The sequence below is a fragment of the Haematobia irritans genome, chromosome 5 (assembly GCF_050003625.1).
Source record: "Haematobia irritans isolate KBUSLIRL chromosome 5, ASM5000362v1, whole genome shotgun sequence".
Classification (NCBI taxonomy): Eukaryota; Metazoa; Arthropoda; class Insecta; order Diptera; family Muscidae; genus Haematobia; species Haematobia irritans.
Window position 1 is genome coordinate 9418555 of NC_134401.1, and position 24613 is coordinate 9443167.

General features: G+C 26.8%; 1 protein-coding gene and 2 non-coding genes across 11 annotated transcripts in view; 1 reads left to right on the forward strand and 2 right to left on the reverse strand.

The window, feature by feature from the left end:
* Positions 1 to 24613, forward strand: part of Nadk1b (NAD kinase 1b) — a 77855-nt gene that overhangs the window by 39869 nt on the left and 13373 nt on the right. For 3 of the 9 annotated variants that reach the window (XM_075313711.1, XM_075313713.1, XM_075313712.1), the window contains exon 2: positions 8298 to 8732. The exons of 5 other annotated variants lie outside the window; for them this stretch is intronic. In XM_075313711.1, the coding sequence (XP_075169826.1) occupies positions 8377 to 8732 (356 nt within the window). In that variant the 5' untranslated portion in view covers positions 8298 to 8376. Of the gene's footprint in view, positions 1 to 8297; positions 8733 to 15267; positions 15483 to 24613 lie in introns of those variants that run through there. One more of the 9 variants, XM_075313718.1, reaches the window with a different exon arrangement.
* On the reverse strand, positions 8914 to 8985 carry TRNAD-GUC (transfer RNA aspartic acid (anticodon GUC)). The gene has a single exon. It is a non-coding gene; the product is annotated as a tRNA-Asp (tRNA).
* Positions 13743 to 13814, reverse strand: TRNAD-GUC (transfer RNA aspartic acid (anticodon GUC)). Its single transcript has one exon. It is a non-coding gene; the product is annotated as a tRNA-Asp (tRNA).

The window sequence follows — 24613 nt, forward strand, 5'->3', positions numbered from 1 at the left end:
ACTGTTATTCTCTGATATCTGTTCTGCACTGAAAAAAAGGCATACCCGGTTCCAAAGATTTTGTCTTTACTTTAAAAAATTTGGTATTGATTCCGAGCCAAAGAAGCGGAGAATACAAGTAAGGATACTTTTAAGACACAATTCTCTTTTAAAATCGGGTTTTGTGTACTTGCTTCTAGGAAGCAAATTTTAATTTTTCGATTTTTCAGCTTTTGTTCTTCATATGCTATCAAAGTCCTTTAAAAACAAGTTAACGACTACTTCTAGTAGAAATTATGCTGTGTTTCGAGTAAAAGCGTAAAAAGCGTCTAAAGTGTTGAAAAACATGTCCTATATTTGAACGATTTTTTACAAAAAGACAACAAATTTAAAGACAATTTCATTAAATTTAAAGATTTTTTCTAAATTATTAAAGCCAAGTTGACCTTAGCCCAAACATTTTTTCTTTCACGTTATGATATCCATTTTTAAATCAAATCACTTAATTATAAGGACAATACGACTTCATTGAAAAGTTTATCGACCTTTGGTCAAGGAAAAAAACTTTATACTAAAGAAATGCGTCTTCTATGCTAAGCAAAATTTGCATTCGTATTTTAAAGACATGAAATCTTTGACCTCACGACAATATTTTTTTCAGTGTGGGATTCCTTTTTTCTCAGGATAGTCTTCTGGCCCTAGAATATCATTCTCGGCGGTCATAGCCATTCAAGGTATACGATCATGCCGGCTACTCCCACCGTCTCTCCTTTTATTCTTTATGACTGAGGCAACTTCATCGAACAATTTTATATGGAATATGGATATAATTTCAGAAGCTCTATATATTTATTAAAATGAGAATTTTTCAATTTTCACGTCAATAATATTAGCAATACAGGGTTAATGCTCTTTTTATCTTAAATTTTTATCAATCAAGGACAATCAACAAATTATTACGCAATTTCTTGCAATACATTCTTTATTGAATTTCTTGGACGATAAGCAGTAAAGGCATAGATTGTCTTTCAATATCGCATTTTTTATAAATAGATTTTATAATTTAGATGTTATAACTTGATATCTTATTCTTTTTGAAATTGATGCATGCCATATTAACCAGCGCCACCTATTTTCAGACTTGAGAAATTACAGAAATTCTACTTTCCACTCCTAAGTATTATTTTCCAGTCAATATAAAGTTTTCTATCGTCTTTTGGCGTATATGGATAAGGTTAGTTACCATTGAGTTAAATATAAATAAATAGGGAAGCAATCATTAAGTGATACCATTGGTAACAAGTGGTATAACAATGGACTTTGCGAGTCTAAGTGTATCAATCAAAACTGGGAATCACTTTTATCTAAACTAACCTATCTAACACCTAAGACATTTGGTAAGGAAAGTAGACTAAAATGTATGAAGTATTATTAATATTAGATAGACGATTTTTACCTGTGCCTCTATATGATATATATGGAGTGCTTTGCTATATGACCGTATAGATGGCGCTGTATTCTATAATAAGCAACAAAGTACACGAGAAGCAAAACCATTAAAACTTTTCCTATGTTTTTTTAATATTAAGCGAAAACATCTTATAATACAGTATTATGATAATTTTTCTTTTATGTTTTTAATTTATATAAGAATAAAACCATAATAAAATCTGCATTGAAAGGAAAATTTCCTTATCCCAAATATTTACTCATAAACAGCACTACACTCATACACACTGGAAAAATAATGTTAGTCATGATTAGTCAACAACCAGTTTTTTTTTATGAAGCTACTGAAGATGTTACCATAATCGCTATCAGATTTCTGTTGCTGTTGTTTGTTGTTTTTAATGTCCGTGTCTTTTTGTGGTTTGAAAATAAAAAAACACGTAAAGTGTACACAATAAACATAACCTTGATCTGTTTAATCAACAATGCCAAAAAACCACAAGCATTCCAACGTAACGATGATCATACCCACAAAAAATGGACAGACAAACTAAACGTTTTTTTATTGAATATAAATACCAATATTTTTTTGCCAAAACCAAGAAAGTAAAAATAACTGATAATGAAAAAACTAAATAAAAAAAAAACAAATCAAGTATTTAAATGATGTTTATGGGTAATAGTTGTAAAACTACTAGGCTTTTTGGAAGATGTAAACAAACAAAAACGAATGGGTAGTTTTGCCACATTCCTTTTAGCAAACGACAAAAACACAACATTGGATACGGTTTGTGATTTTCGTCATTAACAAGAACCTTCAGATCAGTTGTGTCAGTATTGCACAGAGGGCTTAGCACAGTGTTTAAATCAAATCCCTATAGAAATAAATTTTTCACAAAATTTTCTATAGAAATAAAATTTTTACAAATATTTCTACAGAGAAATAAAATTTTAAGAAAATGTTCTATAAATATAAAATTTTAACAAAATTTTCTATAGAATTAACCCTTCTGTGCGTGATGTGATCCCGCTGGACTTTTTTGATTTTTATTGCTACATAACTTTATCTTTTGCATGATTTGCAGCGTGATGGCTTATGACTTCTTGTATAAAAGGGTTTTAAGTTGAAAACTGTAAATTTTTATGTGATTGAATCATTAAATCGATTTTTATAGGTATTTTAAAAAGTTTAGTGCGATTCTGCGTGATGAGGTCCATTGGGACCTACCACTAATTGCATCAGTGGTTTTAGCGCAGTTTAAAAAGTTGCATAAAGATAATGCGATTTTTATATTTGGAACAATTAATAACAATAACATCCTTTCAGAAAATTCCGTTATTTAGAAGAACTTGTCATTTTTGAAGTTTCCATTGGTTTCATTGCTTCATAGTACATAATTTTATGTGTTCCGAGGATATATCCACTATAGCGAAACTACAAGTGGAAAAAAAGTTATTTGAACTTCATAGAAATCATGGTCGATCTAAGTTTTTATATTTCTATACATATTCCAGACCCATAGGCTCCTGGAATTTGGCAAAATGTTCCTCAATTTTGACCAAGTTTGAAGCAACCACTGCACATAATACTGCGAACAAAACGAACGTCACTACAAAAAATCGTTTTGTTTTTCCTTCAAAAATCCAGTTTGTTCAGAACATTCAACTTCTAAAACAATATATTGTTGCTTGGTACGTATAAGGATACTTATAGGTACCACGCCTTTGACAAACATCAGGGCCTCTAGAATACTAATAAAAAATTTAAACATTATCTGTATTCTATTAAAAATTAAAAAAAAAAACTCTAAATTTACTAACGAATATCTATAGATGCAATTTGTGAGTCATAGAAGACTCCACCCATAGTAAAAAATCGAAAAATATCGTAGGGATAACCTCTCTACCATTCGTTTTTTATTATAGGTCCCACGGGACCTTATCACGCTGGTATCGCATCCGGTGTTATCACATACACAAGGGTTAAAATGTTGAGATAAAATTTTGAGAAAATTTTGTATAGAAATAAAATTTTGACAAAATTTTCGATAGGAATAGAATTTTGAAAAAATTTTCTATAGAAATAAAATTTTGACAAAATTTCCTATAAAAATAAAATTTTGAAAAAATTTTCTGCACAAATAAAATTTTGACAAAAGTTTCTATAGAAATAAAATGTTGGCAACATTTTCTATAGAAATAAAACTTGGACAAAATTTTCTATAGAAATACAATTTTGACAAAATTTTCTATATAGAAATAAAAATATGAGTAAATTTTCTATAGAAATAAAATTTTGATTACATTTGCTATAGAAATAAAATTTTGACACAATTTTCTATATAAATAAAATTTTGACAAAATTTCTATATCTACAATTTTTTATAAAAATGTTTATATATACAAAAATGTTGACAAAATTTTCTATAGAAATAAAATTTTCACAAAGATTTTTATAGAAATAAAATTTTGATCAAATTTTGTATAGAAATAAAATTTTGACCAAATTTTCTATAGAAACAAAATTTTGACAAAATTTTCTATAGAAATAAAATTTTGACAAAATTTTCTATAGAAATAAAATTTTGACAAAATTTTCTACAGAAATAAAATTTTGACAAAATTTTCTATAGAAATAAAATTTTGACAAAATTTTCTATATAAATAAAATTTTGACAAAATTTCTATATCTACAATTTTTTATAAAAATGTTTATATATACAAAAATGTTGACAAAATTTTCTATAGAAATAAAATTTTGATCAAATTTTGTATAGAAATAAAATTTTGACAAAATTTTCTATAGAAATAAAATTTTGACAAAATTTTCTATAGAAATAAAATTTTGACAAAATTTCCTATAGAAATAAAATTTTGACAAAATTTTCAATAGAAATAAAATTTTGACAAGATTTTCTATTGAAATAAAATTTTGACAAAATTTCCTATAGATATAAAATTTTGACAAAATTTTCAATAGAAATTAAATTTTGACAAAATTTTCTATAGAAATAAAATTTTGACAAAACTTCCTATAGAAATAAAATTTTGACAAAACTTCCTATAGAAATAAAATTTTGACAAATTTTTTTATGGTAATATAATTTTGAGTAAATTTGCTATAGAAATAAAATTTTGACAAAATTTTCTATAGAAATACAATTTTGAGAAAATTTTCTATATAAATAAAATTTGGACAAAATTTTCTATAGAAATAAAATTTTGACAAAATTTTCTATTGAGAAATACAATTTTGAGTAAATTTGCTATAGAAATAAAATTTTGACAAAATTTTTTATAGTAATATAATTTTGAGTAAATTTGCTATAGAAATAAAATTTTGAAAAAATTTTCTATAGGAATACAGTTTTGACAAAATTTTCTATATAAATAAAATTTGGACAAAATTTTCTATGGAAATAAAATTTTGAGAAAATTTTCTATAGAAATAAAATTTTGACAAAATTTTCTATGGAGAAATGAAATTATGAGTAAATTTTTTATAGAAATAAAATTGTGCCAAATTTTCTATAGATAAATAAAATTATGAGTAAATTTTCTATAGAAATAAAATTTTGAGTATAAAATTTTGACAAAATTTTCTATAGAAATACAATTTTGACAAAATTTTCTATATAAATAAAATTTGCACAAAATTTTCCATGGAAATAAAATTTTGAGAAAATTTTCTATGGAAATAACATTTTGAGAAAATTTTCTATAGAAATAAAATTTTGACAAAATTTTCTATAGAAATAAAATTTTGAAAAAATTTTCAATAGAAATACAATTTTTTCAAAATTTTTTATAGAAATATTTATTTGTGATTTTTTTTTAAATTGGTAGTTTTGTGGTAAAATTTTTCTAAAATTTTGGTACATTATTTTTGGGACGAGTGTTAACCGTGCTCTTAAGTCACTACGCCAACCACTGTGCACTGATATCTATTATTTAATTAATGATATTTTTATGAGCCGCTAATAACAAAGTGGCAAACATAATTAAAGTATGAACAAACAAAATTACCTTAAAGCAAAGCAAACATACCATGTGTTTAAAAATCGATTATGGCATCGAATAACCACAAATATCAAGTCAAGAAGTTTCCCTATCACCAAATCAAACCACATAACAGCGGACCACATTATTTTTCAATATAACAGGGCACAGTATGGCACTACCACACATCATCAGCATCATCATCATCATCAACAAACGTCAATAGCCTCCACTTAGTATTCAGTTCCGGTATAATTTTGGAAGTTTATACGAGTTTGTTGGTTTTGTTAAATTTTTGCAAGTTTACAAATCATTTTTTTTTTTGCTATTTAAAATTCCGCAAAAACTCTCTTTTGGGAAAGATTTTTGTTTAACAACAAGATCTACACCTACATCTATGGCACCTTCTTTCCATGGAGATAGGGGTAGAAAAATCTTTGGACTGGTTAATGACCCTAGCAAAAATGGCATTCAATAAAAAAGGATGACCAGTTTCTTCTTCAGCATAAAACTTATCTTGCATTGATAGTTCATCATGGTTTATGCAAGAATTGGGAATATAAATGAATAGAAATGTAAATTATCATTTCGTATGGAATTTATTTTGCATTTAGCGCAGAAAATTTTCATGACTACCTGTTCCGTTATTTTAAATATATTAAGAAATGTGAAAATTATTAAACAGGACAATATTACGCACCTTTACAGTTTCTTTTATATATTTTTATTTTTAAAGGGGTGGTTGCAATTTCTAACTGCCAGCATAATCTATATGTTTCTTCAGGGTTCTTACACTGAAAGCAGAGTTTTGTTTTGACGCTCAATTTTATTTTACAACAAACGGGAATTTCGTTTGTCTACAATTTCTTTAGTATTTTTTCTTTGTGTGTATAATCCGCTTAAATTGGATTTTGTTTGAAAATTAAATTTGATAAAAAAAAATTGCCAAGTCATTTTAAATATGTTGTTTGACTTTTGTTTATTGATTATGTGATAATTATGGCCCCATGGTTTGGCTCACTTCAGTGATTATAAAGCGATAAACAGTTTATGATTGGCTGAAATTATTTTAAACTTGACACGAATAATTGAGAATGGCTAGTTTTGTCAATATATTCCAGTCACACAAAAGTTTGAACATAATTTAAATCAATTAGGAGAAAATATAAACAAAAATTCAAAAAAAAAGTTATAAAATCTAATCTTTTAGAAAATCTAAAACAGTGTAAGTAATTTATTGTTTTTATATTACAAGGAAACAAAAACTGAAGCATTTGTAGATATAAAGCAAATACTTCAAATGAAGGCCTCTCTAGAAACCGAAATTAATTTCGCGTACTGTTCTCTCTTTTTTGTTCACTTCTTTCGATCCTCTTCAAACACACACATATTTGTGCTCAACTTCAATTTCATTCTCTTGATGTGATATTGCTTTCTTTCTCTCTCCCTTACAAAAATAGTTTCGTCTTATATACGCTCTTCCTCTCTCTCGCTAAAAATTCCAAATATATTAGATATTTGAATGTTATTTCTAAAAAAAACATTTTTTAAATCCATATTACATTTAAGAAATTTCGATTCCTTAATTATAATAAGTTTAAACAAATGGATAAATGTGTTCCAAATATTTTGTACACGGACGAAAAAGACTGTTTTTCATAAGTTTGGGTGTAAAAATTATATGTTTGATACTCAAATTTTTTAACACAATATTTATAAGTGCAAGCATATAATGTTCATAAACTAGCATAACATTTTTGGGACATATATGTTAATATGTTAGAACATATTATGTTTGGGACATAAAATGTTTGTAAATATAATATGCTTGGATGCAAACATATATTAATTTGGAAATAGCCTATAAACATAAATGTGTTTAGAAAGACAGACCAAGAGAGTATGCTGCAAGTAAAAGAATGGAAGGAACCAATTGGCGCCTTTTATATATATATATACACAAAAAAAATTTCATTAACATTTTTTCTACCAATGTATGCCTAAGGTGAAACATAATATGTTACAACAATACAAACAATATTTTGATTGGTCCAATCCTGAAAATACATATGATTGAAGCAAAATGTGTTTGGGGCATATGTTACAGAAGCGATTTTTTTGAGAGTGTAATTGATTTATAAATTTTGAATGCTTCCATGTGAACATTGTTTCTTTTCAAACACATAGATATTTTTAACTCACAATTGTATGGAAATTCACAGGGTGGATATAGTTTGAAATGCAGCGTTTCCGGTACAAGATGCCTAACAGTAAATAGGGTATAATATAGTATATAGCCTACAGTAGCCTTTCCTAATGTCGATGGTGTAGCAACTCAAAGCCTGATGCCAAATTCGTTTAATTAAAATTGATATAATTTATAAACCAATATTAGCTATAGCTTTCAAACTTATTGAGTCATTTCTCCTTTTATTTATTAAAAACGGCTTAAAATTGACGGGCTGGTTTCTCTGTCGATATTCCTACAGTCCACATCTACTATACTGCTAAACGCACAAATAAATGGTGAAGACTAATCCACTTACATACCTTCTAATTTTATTCGGCCTAATACTTATAATAATTATTTTTCACATTACTATGACTTATCTTTAATCAATGAATGTCATTTTAGATGACATTGTTAGCATGATAATTTATTAACACCATATCTAAGTAGCTATAATCAAGCTCAATGTTTGCATTAATCTAAGTGAGGGTATATATAAAATTAATAAACATTAGGCGATGGCATGCATAACCGCTATTTACAGAAATTATATTTAAAATAAAATTTGAAAAAGTAATAATAACAATGTGTTTTATATAAAAAAATTGTTTTTTTTTTTTTAATTTTCCAATTTGCATAGGCCCCTGATTTATATTCTAAAGAAAAAAGTGTAAATTTCTAAATCCCTAAACAAATATACTCTACCAAATTAACTTACAATGTCCTGCCTTTCGGATATCGATTTGGCAACATTACATAGAACTCGCCTGGAGGAACGTTTCAATTATAAATTATCATTTCAACAACCCCATCATATGTATGACAATGTCTATAGTCCAAGACCTTGTCTAAATCGTAATAATACAACGGAAAAGTGTCAGTTGAAATCGCCCCATTTGGTAGATTTAAATGACAATTGTGTTATGGATAATTTGTGTAAAAAAATTAATCGTTTAAATTTTTTAAATAAACAAAAATTGTTAAATCGTGGCGAATCATCATCAAGTCTGGAGGAGGAAGATGATTACAACTATTTTTCGTCTACAACAAGAAGACGACGTTCGGGAACTTGGCCGTAAGTTAAAAAGTGTATTTACAATAAAAAATATTTAACATACATAAAATAGGGAAAAAACTAAAAATAAAGGAACATTTTTGTCCTTTGTTTTTTATTACATTTATATTAAAAAATATTCCAAAAAATGAAAAATATGAAAAATGTTGAAACAAAATTTGAAGAAAAAAAGTTATTACATCTCCCCGACGGGGAATTGAACCCCGGTCTCCCGCGTGACAGGCGGGGATACTAACCACTATACTATCGAGGATGTTGTATATGGCAAGTTTAAATTTCATTAAAAATATGAGCTTTAGAGGCAAACTTTTTATTGCAAACTAAGCTTTTTATAATTTTGATATCTGAATCAGTGGTGCTTTTAGCTAAGGCATAGTAACGCAAAAAAAAATAAACAATAAGCATCTGCTTGGAGGAAGTCAATAGAAAAGTTACCGAACCATACCATAGTAACATTTTGATAAAATTTTCTTTGAATTGCTTAATGGCCTGTTCCTTTATATCGAACGAAAGCTTTCTTTCGTATTCCAAACGAAAGAAAATTGATTTTTGTTCTTTTATTTCGAAAGGCAAGTCACTTCATATTTTGTTGTCGAGTAATAAACGAACATATACAATAAGTGTCAAGAAAAAAGTAAAAGCAATGTTAACATTTGAATGAATTCTAAGGCCAAAAATTTAAAAATACTCATTTTTAATAATCAATGTATTCTCATACAAACGAATCGAACTTTCAAAAATGGAACAAGTATATACGGCCGCAAGTTCGGCCAGGCCGAATCTTATGTACCCACCACCATGGATTGCGTAGAAACTTCTACGAAAGACTGTCATCCACAATCGAATTACTTGGGTTGTGGTATCTTAAAACTTCTTATTCCTGCATGGTTGTTGGATACCATATACTAACATCACGTACCAAATTTCAACCGAATGGGAAGAATTTTGCTCTTCCAAGGGGCTCTGGAGGTCAAATCTGGGGATCGGTTTATATGGGGCCTATATATAATTATGGACCGATATCGACCAATTGTTGCATGGGAGTTTGATGCCATATATTAACACCACGTACCAAATTTCAACTGAATCAGATGAATTTTGGTCTTCCAAGAGGTTCCGGAGGTCAAATCTGGTGATCGGTTTATATGGGGGCTATATGTAATTATGAACCGATGTGGACCAATTTTTGCATGGTTGTTAGAGACCATATACTAACATCACGTACCAAATTTCAGCCGGATCGGATGAAATTTGCTTCTCTGAGAGGCCTCGCAAGCCAAGTCGGGGGATCGGTTTATATGGGGGCTATATATAATTATGGACCGATGTGGACCAATTTTTGCATGGTTGTTCGAGACCATATACTAACACCATGTACCAAATTTCAGCCGGATCGGATGAAATTTGCTTCTCTTAGAGGCCTCGCAAGCCAAATCGGGGGATATGTTTATATGGGGGCTATATATAATTATGGACCGATGTGGACCAATTTTTGCATGGTTGTTAGAGACCATATACTGACACCATGTACCAAATTTCAGCCGGATCGGATGAAATTTGCTTCTCTTAGGGGCCTCGCAAGCCAAATCGGGGGATCGGTTTATATGGGGGCTATATATAATTATGGACCGATGTCGACCAATTTTTGCATGGTTGTTAGAGACCATATACTAACACCATATACCAAATTTCAGCCGGATCGGATGAAATTTGCTTCTCTTAGAGGCCTCGCAAGCCAAATTTTGGGGTCCGTTTATATGGGGGCTATACGTAAAAGTGGATCGATATGGCCCATTTGCAATACCATCCGACCTACATCAATAACAACTACTTGTGCCAAGTTTCAAGTCGATAGCTTGTTTCGTTCGGAAGTTAGCGTGATTTCAACAGACGGACGGACGGACGGACATGCTCAGATCGACTCAGAATTTCACCACGACCCAGAATATATATACTTTATGGGGTCTTAGAGCAATATTTCGATGTGTTACAAACGGAATGAATAAGTTAATATACCCCCCATCCTATGGTGGTGGGTATAAAAACCCAAATTCATTCGAATTCGAATGACTGCCTTTCTTTCGAACTGGTTTGCCTTCGATATACAGGAACAGGGCATAAATAAATGGAAATAAATAAATAAAGTTTTGATAAAATTTTCCAAAGAAATAAAACGTTGATAAAATTTTTTACAGAAATAAAATTTTTCATAGAAAGTAAAATTTTGACAACATGTTCTATAGAAATAAAATTTTGACAAAACTTTCTATAGATATAATATTTAAACAAAATTTCCCATAGAAATAAAATTTTCTATGAAAATAATATTTTTACAAAATCTTCTATAGAAATAAAATTTTCTTTAGAAAAAAAATTTGACAAAATTTTCTATAGAAATAAAATTTTGACAAAATTTTCTATAGAAATAAAATTTTGACAAAATTTCCCATAGAAATAAAATTTTCTATGAAAATAATATTTTGACAAAATCTTCTATAGAAATAAAATTTTCTTTAGAAAAAAAAAATTGCCAACATTTTCTATAGAAATACAATTTTGATAAAAGTCTCTTTAAAAATAAAATTTTGACAAAATTTTATAAAGAAATAAAATTTTGGCAAAATTTTATATAGAAATAAAATTTTGACAAAATTTTCTATAGAAATAAAATTTTGACAACATTTTCTATAGAAATGATATTTGTAACAAAATTTTCTATAGAAATAATATTTTTAACAAAATTTTGTATAGAAATAAAATTTTTACAAAATTTTCTATAGAAATAAAATTTGAACAAAATTTTCTATAGAAATAAACTTTTGTCAAAATTTTCTATAAAAAGAAAATTTTCAATGAAAATAATATTTTGACAAAATCTTCTATAGAAATAAAATTTTCTTTAGAAAAAAAAATATACAAAATTTTCTATAGAAATAAAATTTTGATAAAAAAGAAATAAAATTTTGACAAAATTTTCTTTAGAAATAAAGTTTTGAAAAAAAATTCTATAAAAATAAAGTTTTGACAACATTTTCTTTATAAATAAAATTTTGATAAAATTTTCTATAGAAATAAAATTTTGACAGAATATTCTATAGAAATAAAATTTTGACTATAGAAATAAAATTTTGACAAAATGTTCTATAGAAATAAAATTTTGACAAATAGTTTTTTGGTAAATTTTTCTCCAAATGTTGGTAGGTTATCCTTGGCTCGAGTGGCAACCAATCCTTTTATTTATTAAAAACGGATTAAAATTAACGGGCTGGTTTCTCTGTCGGTAGTAACTCAAAGCCTATAGCAGTGTCGTCGCCAAGCGATATTTTGACTTAAAAATGCTAAATTCATATTTAACGATTTTTTCACAATAACTTAAGGTGTTTCGTTCAAGTTGCTGTAATTAATATGTTAAATAGCTTTCAAAGAAATAACTTTTTGACAAAATTTTCTATAGAAATAAAACTTTGACAAAATTTTCTATGAAAACAATATTTTGACAAAATTTTCTATAGAAATAAAATTTTGACAAAATTTTCTATAGAAATAAAATTTTGACAAAATTTTCTATAGAAATAAAACTTCGACAAAATTTTCTATGAAAACAATATTTTGACAAAATTTTCTATAGAAATAAAATTTTGACAAAATTTTCTATAGAAATAAAACTTTGACAAAATTTTCTATGAAAACAATATTTTGACAAAATTTTCTATAGAAATAAAATTTTGACAAAATTTTCTATAGAAATAAAACTTTGACAAAATTTTCTATGAAAACAATATTTTGACAAAATTTTCTATAGAAATAAAATTTTGAAAAAAATTTCTATTGAAATAAAATTTTGATAAAATTTTCTTTGGAAATAAATATTTGACAAAATTTTATATAGAAATAAAATTTTGAAAAAAATTTCTATTGAAATAAAATTTTGATAAAATTTTCTTTGGAAATAAATATTTGACAAAATTTTATATAGAAATAAAATTTTGACAAAATTTTATATAGAAATAAAATTTTGACAAAACTTTCTATAGAAATAAAATTTTGATAAAATTTTTTATAAATAAAATTTTGACAAAATTTTCTATAGAAATACAATTTTTACTACATTTTCTATAGAAATAAAATTTTCACAAAATTTTCTATGAAAATAATATTTTGACAAAATTTTCTATAGAAATAAAATTTTCTAAAGAAATAACGTTTTGATAAAATTTCTTAGATATAAAATTTTGACAAAATTTTCTATAGAAATAAAATTTTGACAAAATTTTCTATAGAAATAAATTTTTGATAAAATGTTCTATAGAAATAAAATTTTGATAAAATTTTCTTTGGAAATAAATATTTGATAAAATTTTCTATAGAAATAAAATCTTGACAACATTTTCTATGGAAATAAAATTTTGACAAAATTTTCTATAGAAATAAAATTTTGACAAAATTTTCTATAGAAATAAAATTTTGACAAAATTTTCTATGGCAATGTCGTCGTCAAGCGATGTTTTGACTTCAAAATGCTAAATTCCTATTTAACAATTTTTTTCACAACACCAAAGTTGTTTCATTAAAGTTGCTTTAATTCATAAACTTACAATACCGATAGATTTCAAATTTATTGAATTAAGTTTAGAATAAACCAAAATCATAGGAATTTATATCTAGTAGAGCTACCTGTGAGGCAGGTTAGATATTGGCCTATGTTTTTATATGGGCCTATTATTTTACAAAATATCGCAGTTCTCCTTTTATTTATTAAAAAATGACATAAAATTGAAAGCTGGTTTCTGTGGCGATATTCCTACAGTCCCCTTCTACTATACTTCTAAAAATACAAATAAATAGTGACAAACTAATCTCTTTGGATCGGTGAGACTTATGTGGAAATATATTTTATTTTAAAAGTTCAATTTAGCATTTGCTACTGCAATAACTTCTTCCAGATATGTCCTTGCAGTAGGATATTTTAAAAATATTAAATTTATAAAAAAATAAAAAAAATTTATACATCTCCCCGACGGGGAATTGAACCCCGGTCTCCCGCGTGACAGGCGGGGATACTAACCACTATACTATCGAGGATGTTAGGTGTGAGGCAGCTCATTGTTAATAACAGCTGCGTACAATATGTATACCATCATTAAAATGATTGTTTATATAGGAAAGCTTAAAGCTTTGCTCTTCGAATATACGAGTATAAGCGCACTCATTCTCTTACTCACCTGTCCACATAGTGGTGAGCAAAAATTCGCATTGTTGTTATACACTCGTAAAAAAATGTGTCTATGTCATTACTAACCTAGGCAACAAAAACGAACATAAATCAATGGCACACAATGAGAAGAAATATTTTAAGAATTTAAAGACACAATGAGAGAAGAAAAAATATATAAATAAAAAACAAAAAACAATTAATATTCTTTAAATGTTTTTTGTTTATATATTTTTTTTTTTTGCAAATCATTCATATGCATACAAAGATTTGGTACCAGCCTGTATAAGTTGCGAATGAATGATGAAGGGTACTTCATTATGAAAACAAAATAAAATATGAGCTTGTTTCAAGAGATTTGTTTATATTTTCTACAAGCATTTAAATATATAATATTTCCATGTTGTTAGACATACATAGGTGTAGGAGGACAGATTGATGAAATCTTTATTTTTTCTTTTGAAAATAGATAGTTCTTTATAAGTATAAGTAAGTATAATTTTATAGTTAATGATAAATTAAATGTAGCGACGTTGAACTCATTACAGCAAAATAAAATAAATTAAAGTTTAACATATAAAATTTTATAAATTTAAGTTAATGACAAATAAATTAAATTAATTTGAATGCATACACTGAAAGATGAAAAGAAAGAATTCTTTTCGCAAAAAGAAGGAAAATTTTGTTTTTTGTCCTTGTTTTTTATTACCAAATTTCTATTTTAAGTATTACTTTCATAACTTCGGCTATAGGTCGATAAAAAAAACGTTAGTTTGACTTTTTTATTTCTAATATTTCGATTGACTAATCATCTAAAAAACATTATTCAAAAAAGAAATAATTGAAATTAATTCCACATGTCTTTATATTACTTAATTTTTTTTTTTTCTTTTTCTTTCTATCTTTTTTTGTAGTCTCTATAGTTTTTTTTAAGTATTTTCAAATGTTCTTCCCTTGAAGGTTTAGAAAACCATTGCCTTCAACCCAAAGAATTCTTCTTCTTCTATTAGTCAATATTTAAAAATTTCCAAAGTTTCTGTCTGCTATTGAATAGCATATTCAATGAAAATAAACGTATATCGTATTTAATTATTAATTCCATTTCATATATTGTCACATTATAATAAGGCAAAGCCAATCACCGGTAGCTGCTACTGTTGTTGCTGACGCTTGGTTTGCCGTGGAACAAATTTCAACCTTCCGAACAAAAAAATTGTTGTTCTGCACTAGACACCTATTCTGCCTGAAGCTATGGTTCTTGCCATATGACAATCTAAAGCTCGAAGGTTTCACATTGAAAAACCAGCCATGGGTTTAGTAAATTAAAAACATTTCAAAAGTTCAGTACACTACCGGTACCAAAGAGATCGGCCATAACAACGATATCGCCTATAAAGGTGGAGAAAATTCGAAAACCGGTTTAGTGATTTAACAAAACGGAAGAAAATTTTTCAATTAAAACTGCTTGTGGCGTAAAAAATTGAAAAAGTTCTTAAGAAATATGAAAGGATTCATAAAATTGGTTAATTGAAATATGTGTATGTAAAATGATATAAATTTATAAAATTAATTTACAAAACTAAAGATTTTGACTCATTCTAGAAAAAAATAAAAATATAAAAAATATATTTTTTTGGTAGAGAGGTTAATTAGTTAGAATTTCTTTATTAAAAATAAAAAAAATTAAATTTCAGGCTGCTTATACCAAATATCCCATTTTTAAAATATGTTTTCTAGAATTTTCTTGTATCACATTGGCAACAAAACCCAAGTAAAATACATTTTACCCATAAATACGCATGCTGAATTTTATTTACGTCAATTAATTAATCGGGTATATATTATAAAAATTTATAGAAACACTTAATATGCTGATTACTTTAATATATTCTTAAAGTGTCTTAAGGTCTGATCATTTTAAAAAGTGAAAATATTTATTTCGAGTTGGCGAAAACATATTTAAGGCTTATGAGTCATAAAATATATTAATATTTATTATTATTATTTAATTAGAATAAATTAATATATGTTTTATGACTCATAATAATGTGAAGCATAATCAAATTTATACTGGTATACATAGACAAAAATTTTTTTCTGAGTCAATGACGAAATTAATTGATCCAATTTATTTTTTAATTGAAATTGCTTTAATCACGACAATTACCGAATTAATGGAAATTAAAAATATTCTTGATTAAAAACTGATTTTAGTTTTTTCGACACTTTCAATTAATTTTTTAATGGGACCAATTAAAAATTTAATTTATATTTGCCATAAAACTCAAATAATTTTTTATGGATTAATTAATAATTTATTTATAAATATTTTTGTTAATTTTTCTATGAATTGAAGCCAAAATATTATTATACCAGTATGCATATATAAACTAATTATTTCCAAACAGAATTTTCAAATACATATTTTGTTATTTGGAAGTATTTTTTTTTTTAATTTAATTAAAATTTTAATTGAGATAATTACCCAGCAACAAAATTTGGGAGTTCTTCTAAAGGCACAACTTTAAAAGTACTTCCAAAATGTCTTTATTTTAAGTACATAGGAAGTTCATATGAGTCAATTTTTTATAACTCGTTTCATATTTCATATTTTTTATGGGTATATTTAACTTTTTTGTTTCAAATAGCTTAAAAGCAGATTAAGAATCAATAAAATGGTCCAAATTTGTTAAATTTTGCCGAAAAAAATGCTGAATCCATTCTAGAAAAATTGCGAATTTTTGAAAATATTTGATATCAAACGTAGCGTACAAGCGTTAGAATGCATTAAAAATCATAAAAAAAATTAAAAATTATTTATTTGTCAAAATATCACAAAATTTCTTAATTCACATCCAAAACACTGAATTCGCATCTCACCTTAAGAAGTGATGCAAATTCAGTGCAACGGCTGTTGAAATGGTGAATATCCGTCCTATGACAACCTAAAATTTGGAAGTTCTTCCAAAGGCACAACTTTAAAAGCACTTCCAGAAGATGTACTCCCAATGATGTTCTTTGTTTTAACTACCCAGGAAGTTCTTTTAATTCAATTTTTTGTAACTTGGATTTTTCATACTTTTAATGGGTAATTTTAACTTTTTTTGCTTCAAATAGGATAAAAACAGAGTAAGAATTCATAAAATGGTACAAACCATTTAAATTTTGTCGAAAAAAATGCTAAATCCAATTTGAAAAAATTGTGAATTTTTGAAAATATTTGAGGCCAAACGTTTCCGACAAGCATTATAATCTATTAAAAATTATAAAAAATTATAAAATTTAGTTATTTGACAACATATCACAGAATGGAGGACTTCCGTCCTATGACAAGCCCATGTTAAATTCATCGTTTCTGCGTCAATTTTGCACCACTTCCGGATCCATTTTCATTACTTTTTTGGCGACGCTTTTTTTGCTGGGAAGCCCATGTTAAATTCATCGCTTTGCGCCAATTTTGCACCACTTCCAAAAAGAACATTTTCACTACCTTTTTGGCGACACTTTTTTTGCTGGGTAGTATATAAATTAAATTAAATTAAATTAGTATGCATATATAAACTAATAATTCGTAGTATATTTTAATTTAATTAACATTTTAATTTAGATAGTTAATAATTAAATTAAATTTTTAATTGGTTCAATTAAAAATTTAACTGATTTTTGTCATAAAACTCTATTATATTTTTACTAGATAATCAATAATTTATTTATAACAATTTTTTTTAAATTTTTCTTTGGATTTGAGCCAAAATATAATGACTCTAGTATAAATTTATAAACTAATTATTTCCGAAACAAAATTTTCAAATACATATTTTTTTCATTTGGAAGTATTTTTTAATGTAATTAAAATTTTAATTGAGATAATTAATAATTAAATTAAATTAATTTAATTAAAAACCTAACAACTTTCCATTGATCACTTTCATAATTGACTTTATTTTTTAATTTGATAAAAAAAGTTTATTGGTATCAGTTATTTTTTTTTTTCAAAATTCAATCAAATTTTTAATTGCTAATATTTTAGCGATATTTTTTTCTGTGTATCTGTCAAACTAGAAATAAATTCTATATGACATTTATTTAATTGACATTGACACCTTCTAGTGAACAATTATGTTTGTGTATTGCATCATTAATCGTTCAAATGATACAGGTAGTAGGGCCCAATGCGATGGTGGTTGTCCAAAAAAAAATATCAATAATATTTTTTGAAGTAAAATTGAAATTAAATTTAAAAAACAAATCAATGAAAATTCTGACTAATTATTCAATCAACAAATTTTAATTAAAATGCAATTAAAAAAGGCTGATTTGTCCGGTAGTGAAATGCATACCTTTTTGCGGAAAAAATTACACTGTTTAGGCTGCCTTGGTTCCTTTCCCCCCACAGATTCGAAGAGTTTGAAATTTACAGAATAATGTCTCTACACAGTTTTGTTTGTGAGGGAAATGTCAAATGGTTCACGTAAAACATTCTAAGGGCCGGTTTCTCAATGTCTTATTATTTATCGTGCCGATAAAACAGCTGATCCCATACAAAAATCTTACTAACCGGTGGTCTATACTCCCGTTAACTATTAATGGGAGGATGAGAAACTGACCATTAGACAACTAAAAAAAGTACAAAAGTACTAAATTTGTCAACACTGGTGGTAAGAAGCTTTTCCAGAGGGAGAGTGAGGGAAACACCCGTTGGTCGCAACGGATGTAAATGATTTGATACAAAGTGGTATCAAAATTAAAAGGTAACGTGAATCAATTTATTAATACCAAACGGTAGTGGTCATGTACCGCCATTTTTCTACCAGTGTAGATTTCGATATAGAACTATATAGTTTCGATATCAGAGTGTATCTGCAATCATGTTTTTTAATTGTAATTAATTCCCAAATTATCTATCTAAATCAAAAATTTTTTATTGAAAAATCAATGCCACCTTTGAGATTTTTTTTTCTTCTACTTAAAACAATACTGAATCATCTATTCAATCTTCTTGTATAAATTTAAGATAATTAATCCCCCGAAATTGTAAAGCTAATTACACTCCATTGGCCACTTCAAACTTTTTTGCCACCATTTGAATATACCAATCATTCTAATTAATGGTAGCCAATAAGTAGGTCATTTTAAAGTTCATATGGGTTATAATGATTTCTCGCATTACTTGCAATTTATCGCAAACAAATAAATGTGTTGAAAGCTCTACAAAAAAAAAATCAAATATAAATAAAATTATACATTACCCATATTTTTGTTTTAATTTGCCAGAGGCCAAAAATTTACAATGGCTATCAATCTATTGTTTTGTAGAGCAATTACCATAAGGGTTACCCCTATGGGCGCAAAGATCATTCATCACCAAAGCGAATCTGTATTGATTACCACTTCATTCAATATTGGCATTGTTGCCCAATACTTCAATAATATTTCTATAAGAGTTGATTAATTACCATAAGTCGACTCTGTAAATAATATATATTTTTTAGGAATTCCTATCCACTTCTTTTTGTTGTTTGTTTTTAAGGCAATAGGATAAATAAAATTATTCACGGGTATCACCTAAAACCCAATTTTTTTTCTTTTTGAAATTATAAATACCCTCAGATCGTCTATCCGTCTATCAAGTTGGTAGGCAATACAAACAATTGTGGTAATAACAGATAGCAAGTAATACCAGAGTAATGGTTATGCTTTGAAAAGTGATAATGAAATTGTTAATGCCGATGACATTTACGGAGTCTGAGGTGTTGCTGCGGCTGATCTACCGCTCTTGAAATCACTTCAAGTCATTCCGAACTAAAGTAGGTGTTATTGAACGGCGTGTAACACTTTATGAAGGGAGGTATGATAATTATGGGAAAATTAGTAGATCCAGAGGTTTAGGTTTAATAGATTTAGAGGGACTAGAATGAAGAGTTCAAGCTCATGAGAAATGGGGTGAAACCTCAGCATATGTGATATCTAGGCATTTCAGAAAGGGCGCAATTCAATTGCGAGGAAACAGACATGAAGACTTGTCACTTTTTCACCTTCTGTGTTGTGTATGTAGATGATGTGAGCGTTGAAATGAGGTACCTCGCGCACTTACCGAAAAAATTGAATCTAAGAATATTGACTTAATGTTGGGTACCTTAGGTCCCTTGTATTCTTCTGTCTTAGCAAATTTCACTCCTGGACGAATTTTCGTCAAAGTCATCCGTAGTGAAAACGTCCGCATGTGTCATAATTTGAATATTTTTCATTGCTAAGGAGACCAATATTCCAAAGTAAAAAATATTAAATTACTTTTGAATGTTTGTTTTCATAGAGTGACTAAAATACTTCACTTCATTCGGAGTTCGCCTCAGAGAGAATAAAAATACAAGAGGACGAACATTTCAAATGTCAATCGTATAGATGTCGTGCAATGCCTGCAACGTTGGTATTACTGACGTTGCGGTCGAAGCGCTGTTATGATAAATTGTTTATAAAGGCATCGTCAGTTATAATTTCAAATTGTCTGCCAAAAAAAATAATAGTGTGAAAAGATTTATATAAAAGAACATTTTTTACTACAAAGTTGGTTCTAAATCCTATTTTTCTTACGTTTCATAAGGCCGGCAGAGAACAGAACTGGGTGATAGCGACGCAAACTGTATGATATTTGAGAGAAGCGCAGACAAAAACTGCATGATATTAGAGAAATTTTCCTCATTACTGCCACCTACTGACGCAGTTTCACTTCACAGTTTCGTCCTCTTGTCTTTTTATTCTCTCTGTTCGCCTATCAGCCACGGTTGTCACAGTTGGTAGAATTCTACCAAAGATCGCAATTTTCTATAGAAACAAAATTTTGAGAACATTTTCTATAGAAATAAAATATTGAGAATATTTTCTATAGCAATAAAATTTCGACAAAATTTACTATAGAAATAAACTTTTGAGAAAATTTTCCAGAAATTAAAATTTTGACAAAATTTTCTATAGAAATAAAATTTTGGAACAATTTTCGAAAGGAAGTAAATTTTGACAAAATTTTCTATAGAAATAAAATTTTGGAACAATTTTCGAAAGGAAGTAAATTTTGACAAAATGTTCTATAGAAATAAAATTTTGACAAAATTTTCTATAGAAATAAAAAAAATTTATATAGAATTAAAATTTTATATAGAATTAAAATTTTGACAAAATTTTCTACAAAAATAAAATTTTGCGAAAATGTTTGAAAAAAAAATAAAATTTTGACAAAATTTTCTATAGAAATTAAAATTTTAATAAAATTTTCTACAAAAATAAAATTATGAGAGAAGAAAAAAAAAAATTTATATAGAAATAAAATTTAGATAATATTTTCTATATAAAAAAAATTTAGAAAATTTTCCTTAGAAATAAAATTTTGAGAAAATTTTCTATAGAAATAAAATTTTGACAAAATTTTCTATAGAAATAAAATTTTGAAAAAAAAATTCTATAGAAATAAAATTTTAACAAAATTTTCTATAGAAATAAAATTTTGACAAATTTTCTATAGAAATAAAAATTTTGACAAAAATTTCTATAGAAATAAAATTTTGAAAAAAATTTCCATAGAAATAAAATTTTGACTAAATTTTCTATAGAAATAAAACTTTGAGAAAATTTTCTATAGAAATAAAATTTTGAAAAAATTTTCTATAGAAATAAAATTTTTAAAAAATTTTCTATAGAAATAAAATTTTGACAAAATTTTCTATAGAAATAAGATTTTGACAAAATTTTCTATAGAAATAAAATTTTGACTAAATTTGCTATAGAAATAAAATTTTGACTAAATTTGCTATAGAAATAAAATTTTGAAAAAAATTTTTAAAGAAATAAAATTTTGAAGAAAAAAATTTTCTATAAAAAAAATTTAGAAAATTTTCTATAGACATAAAATTTTGACTTAATTTTCTATAGAAATAAAATTTTGACAAAATTTTCTATAGAAATAAAATTTTGAGAATATCTTCGAAAGAAAGAAAATTTTGAAAAAAATTTTCTATAGAAATAAAATTTTGACAAAATTTTCTATGGAGATAAAATTTTGACAAAATTTTCTATAGAAATAAAATTTTGAAAAAATTTTCTATAGAAATAAAATTTTGACAAAAAAATTTTCTATAGAAATAAAATTTTGAGAATATCTTCGAAAGAAAGAAAATTTTGAAAAAAATTTTCTATAGAAATAAAATTTTGAAAAAAATTTTCTATAGAAATAAAATTTTGACAAAATTTTCTATAAAAATAAAATTTTTACTAAATTTTCTATAGAAATAAAAGTTTGAAAAAATTTTCTATAGAAATAAAATTTTGACAAAATTTTCTATAGAAATAAAATTTTGAGAATATCTTCGAAAGAAAGAAAATTTTGAAAAAAATTTTCTATAGAAATAAAATTTTGAAAAAATTTTCTATGGAGATAAAATTTTGACAAAATTTTCTATAGAAATAAAATTTTGAAAAAATTTTCTATAGAAATAAAATTTTGACAAAAAAATTTTCTATAGAAATACAATTTTGAGAATATTTTTCGAAAGAAAAAAAGATTTGAAAAAAATTTTCTATAGAAATAAAATTTTGAAAAAAATTTCTATGGAAATAAAATTTTGACAAAATTTTCTATAGAAATATAGAAAATTTTTCCAAAATTTTGAAAAAAAATTCTATAGAAATAAAATTTTGAGAAACTTCTATAGAAATAAAAAAGATTTGAAAAAAAATTTTCTATAGAAATAAAATTTTGAAAAAATTTTCTATAGAAATAAAATTTTAAAAAAATTTTCTATAGAAATAAAATTTTGAAAAAATTTTCTATAGAAAAAAAATTTTGACAAAAAATCTTCTCTAGAAATAAAATTTCGACAAAATTCAATGGAGAGATCAAAATATATAATAAAGCATTTCTTTCGACGACAATTTTTTGGTTTTCATAATAACCACAAAAATGATCACATACTTCGAAGTATAATTTTTTAAATTAGGTAGATGTTTGGTAAAATTTTCTACAAATTTTGGTAGATTATTTTTGGCACTAGTGGTAACCGTTCTACCAGCCCCAGTGTGCTTTGACCAACATTTTATGTTGACGATTCGTTTATAATTGAAACGTTTAAATAGCCACAAGCAATAGTTAGTGAACCATCAATAAAGCCGCCTAGTCTCAGTAGAGTTGGCTTTCGAGAAAGTAGTGGACATAGAACTCCTGCTTTTCCATATTTGCATCGGTAGAGTGCCAAAAGTACGTCTCTCCGATAGCCTATCAGCACCACTATACCTTGATCATCATTTAAAGTTTACAATTCGTTTTTTATTGAACTGGGAGGTAAATCACTTACGGAATGATCTTTCAAGGTCTAAAACAACCACTAACAACATTTAGTGAGCCTTCTATAGAACCGAATAGTTCATGCAATACAGTCTCTGTAGACATGAACTTCGAGTAGGTTATAGAGAAAGAGAGCTTATCGTTTTGAACGTTTGTTTTTCTAGAGTGACTAAAATACGTCTCCTCGTTAGGAGCTCGTCTTGTCCGTTTATTATTGAGAAGAAGATAGATTATTGTATGATCTTTCAATATTTAAAAAGTCCATCAGCAACAGTTTGTTTGCCTTCAACAGACCCGACTAGTTCATGCAATACAGTCGACCTATAGAAGGATGTTGTCGTTTCGAGTGCATCCTCAATACTAATTCTAAGATAGATATCTATCAGCCTCTCCTCAGTCGGCAGAAATTGTGAATAAGCTTATTGGACAAAGAAGAGAAGGTTTCCCGTTTTTGTCTATTCGTTTTCCTAGTTCATGCAATACAGTCTCAGTAGACCTATAGACTAATTCTAAGATAGGTATTTAAACGCCTCGAGTCTCGAGTCTATAGAAATAATAAGAAGGATATGCTTTTTGGCCAGAAACATAGGAACTTTTCCTTTTTCTCTCTTCGTTTTCCTGGAATTAAAAGACTTTGTACATCGCCGATAATCACGGGATAATTCTGTTAATCACTGCTTGTATTTCTACCGGAGTATTTACATCAAGTCCGGAGAACTTAAAAGATTCAAAGCTGCCTACAAACCATTTTTTTCTGGGTTATAATATATTTGGTGGGAAATTGTCATCAGGAAAATTATACTATAACTCCAACAACGTCTTTTTGTGGAGGTCCATTAAACAAGGTCCAGTGGCAACTTTTGAGCCACTATTTTTTGAGTAATGTGCCATATTTCCTTAGAAATTTTCAACGCTAACGCTAATTTTTTTTCACAATTCTATAAAAAAAATTATAAAACTGGATAAAATAATGAAATTACACTTTTTTAAAATAACATATCACCTTGTTTTAAGAATGACACTTTTAGTGCCACATGACACTACTGTGTCATTTTTTATTTCGAATGCCTCTTTTTTGCATCAATTTTTTAGATTTTTCTCATTTTTATAAATGTAGTATAAAAACTGATATATGTAAATGAACAGATTTAATCCTTGTTTATTTTTTTTTGTCTGAGAGAGGATCCTTTCTGTGCCTCTATTAATTGCGACTTACACTTTTTGTACCATTTTTTAGAAATTTTCAACGGGAATATAAATAAATAGATTAGATTTGCTCTAGGGGCTCACTGTTTATAGCGTATAGCACGAAATTTTTGAAAGTTTTTTCTCAGTCTT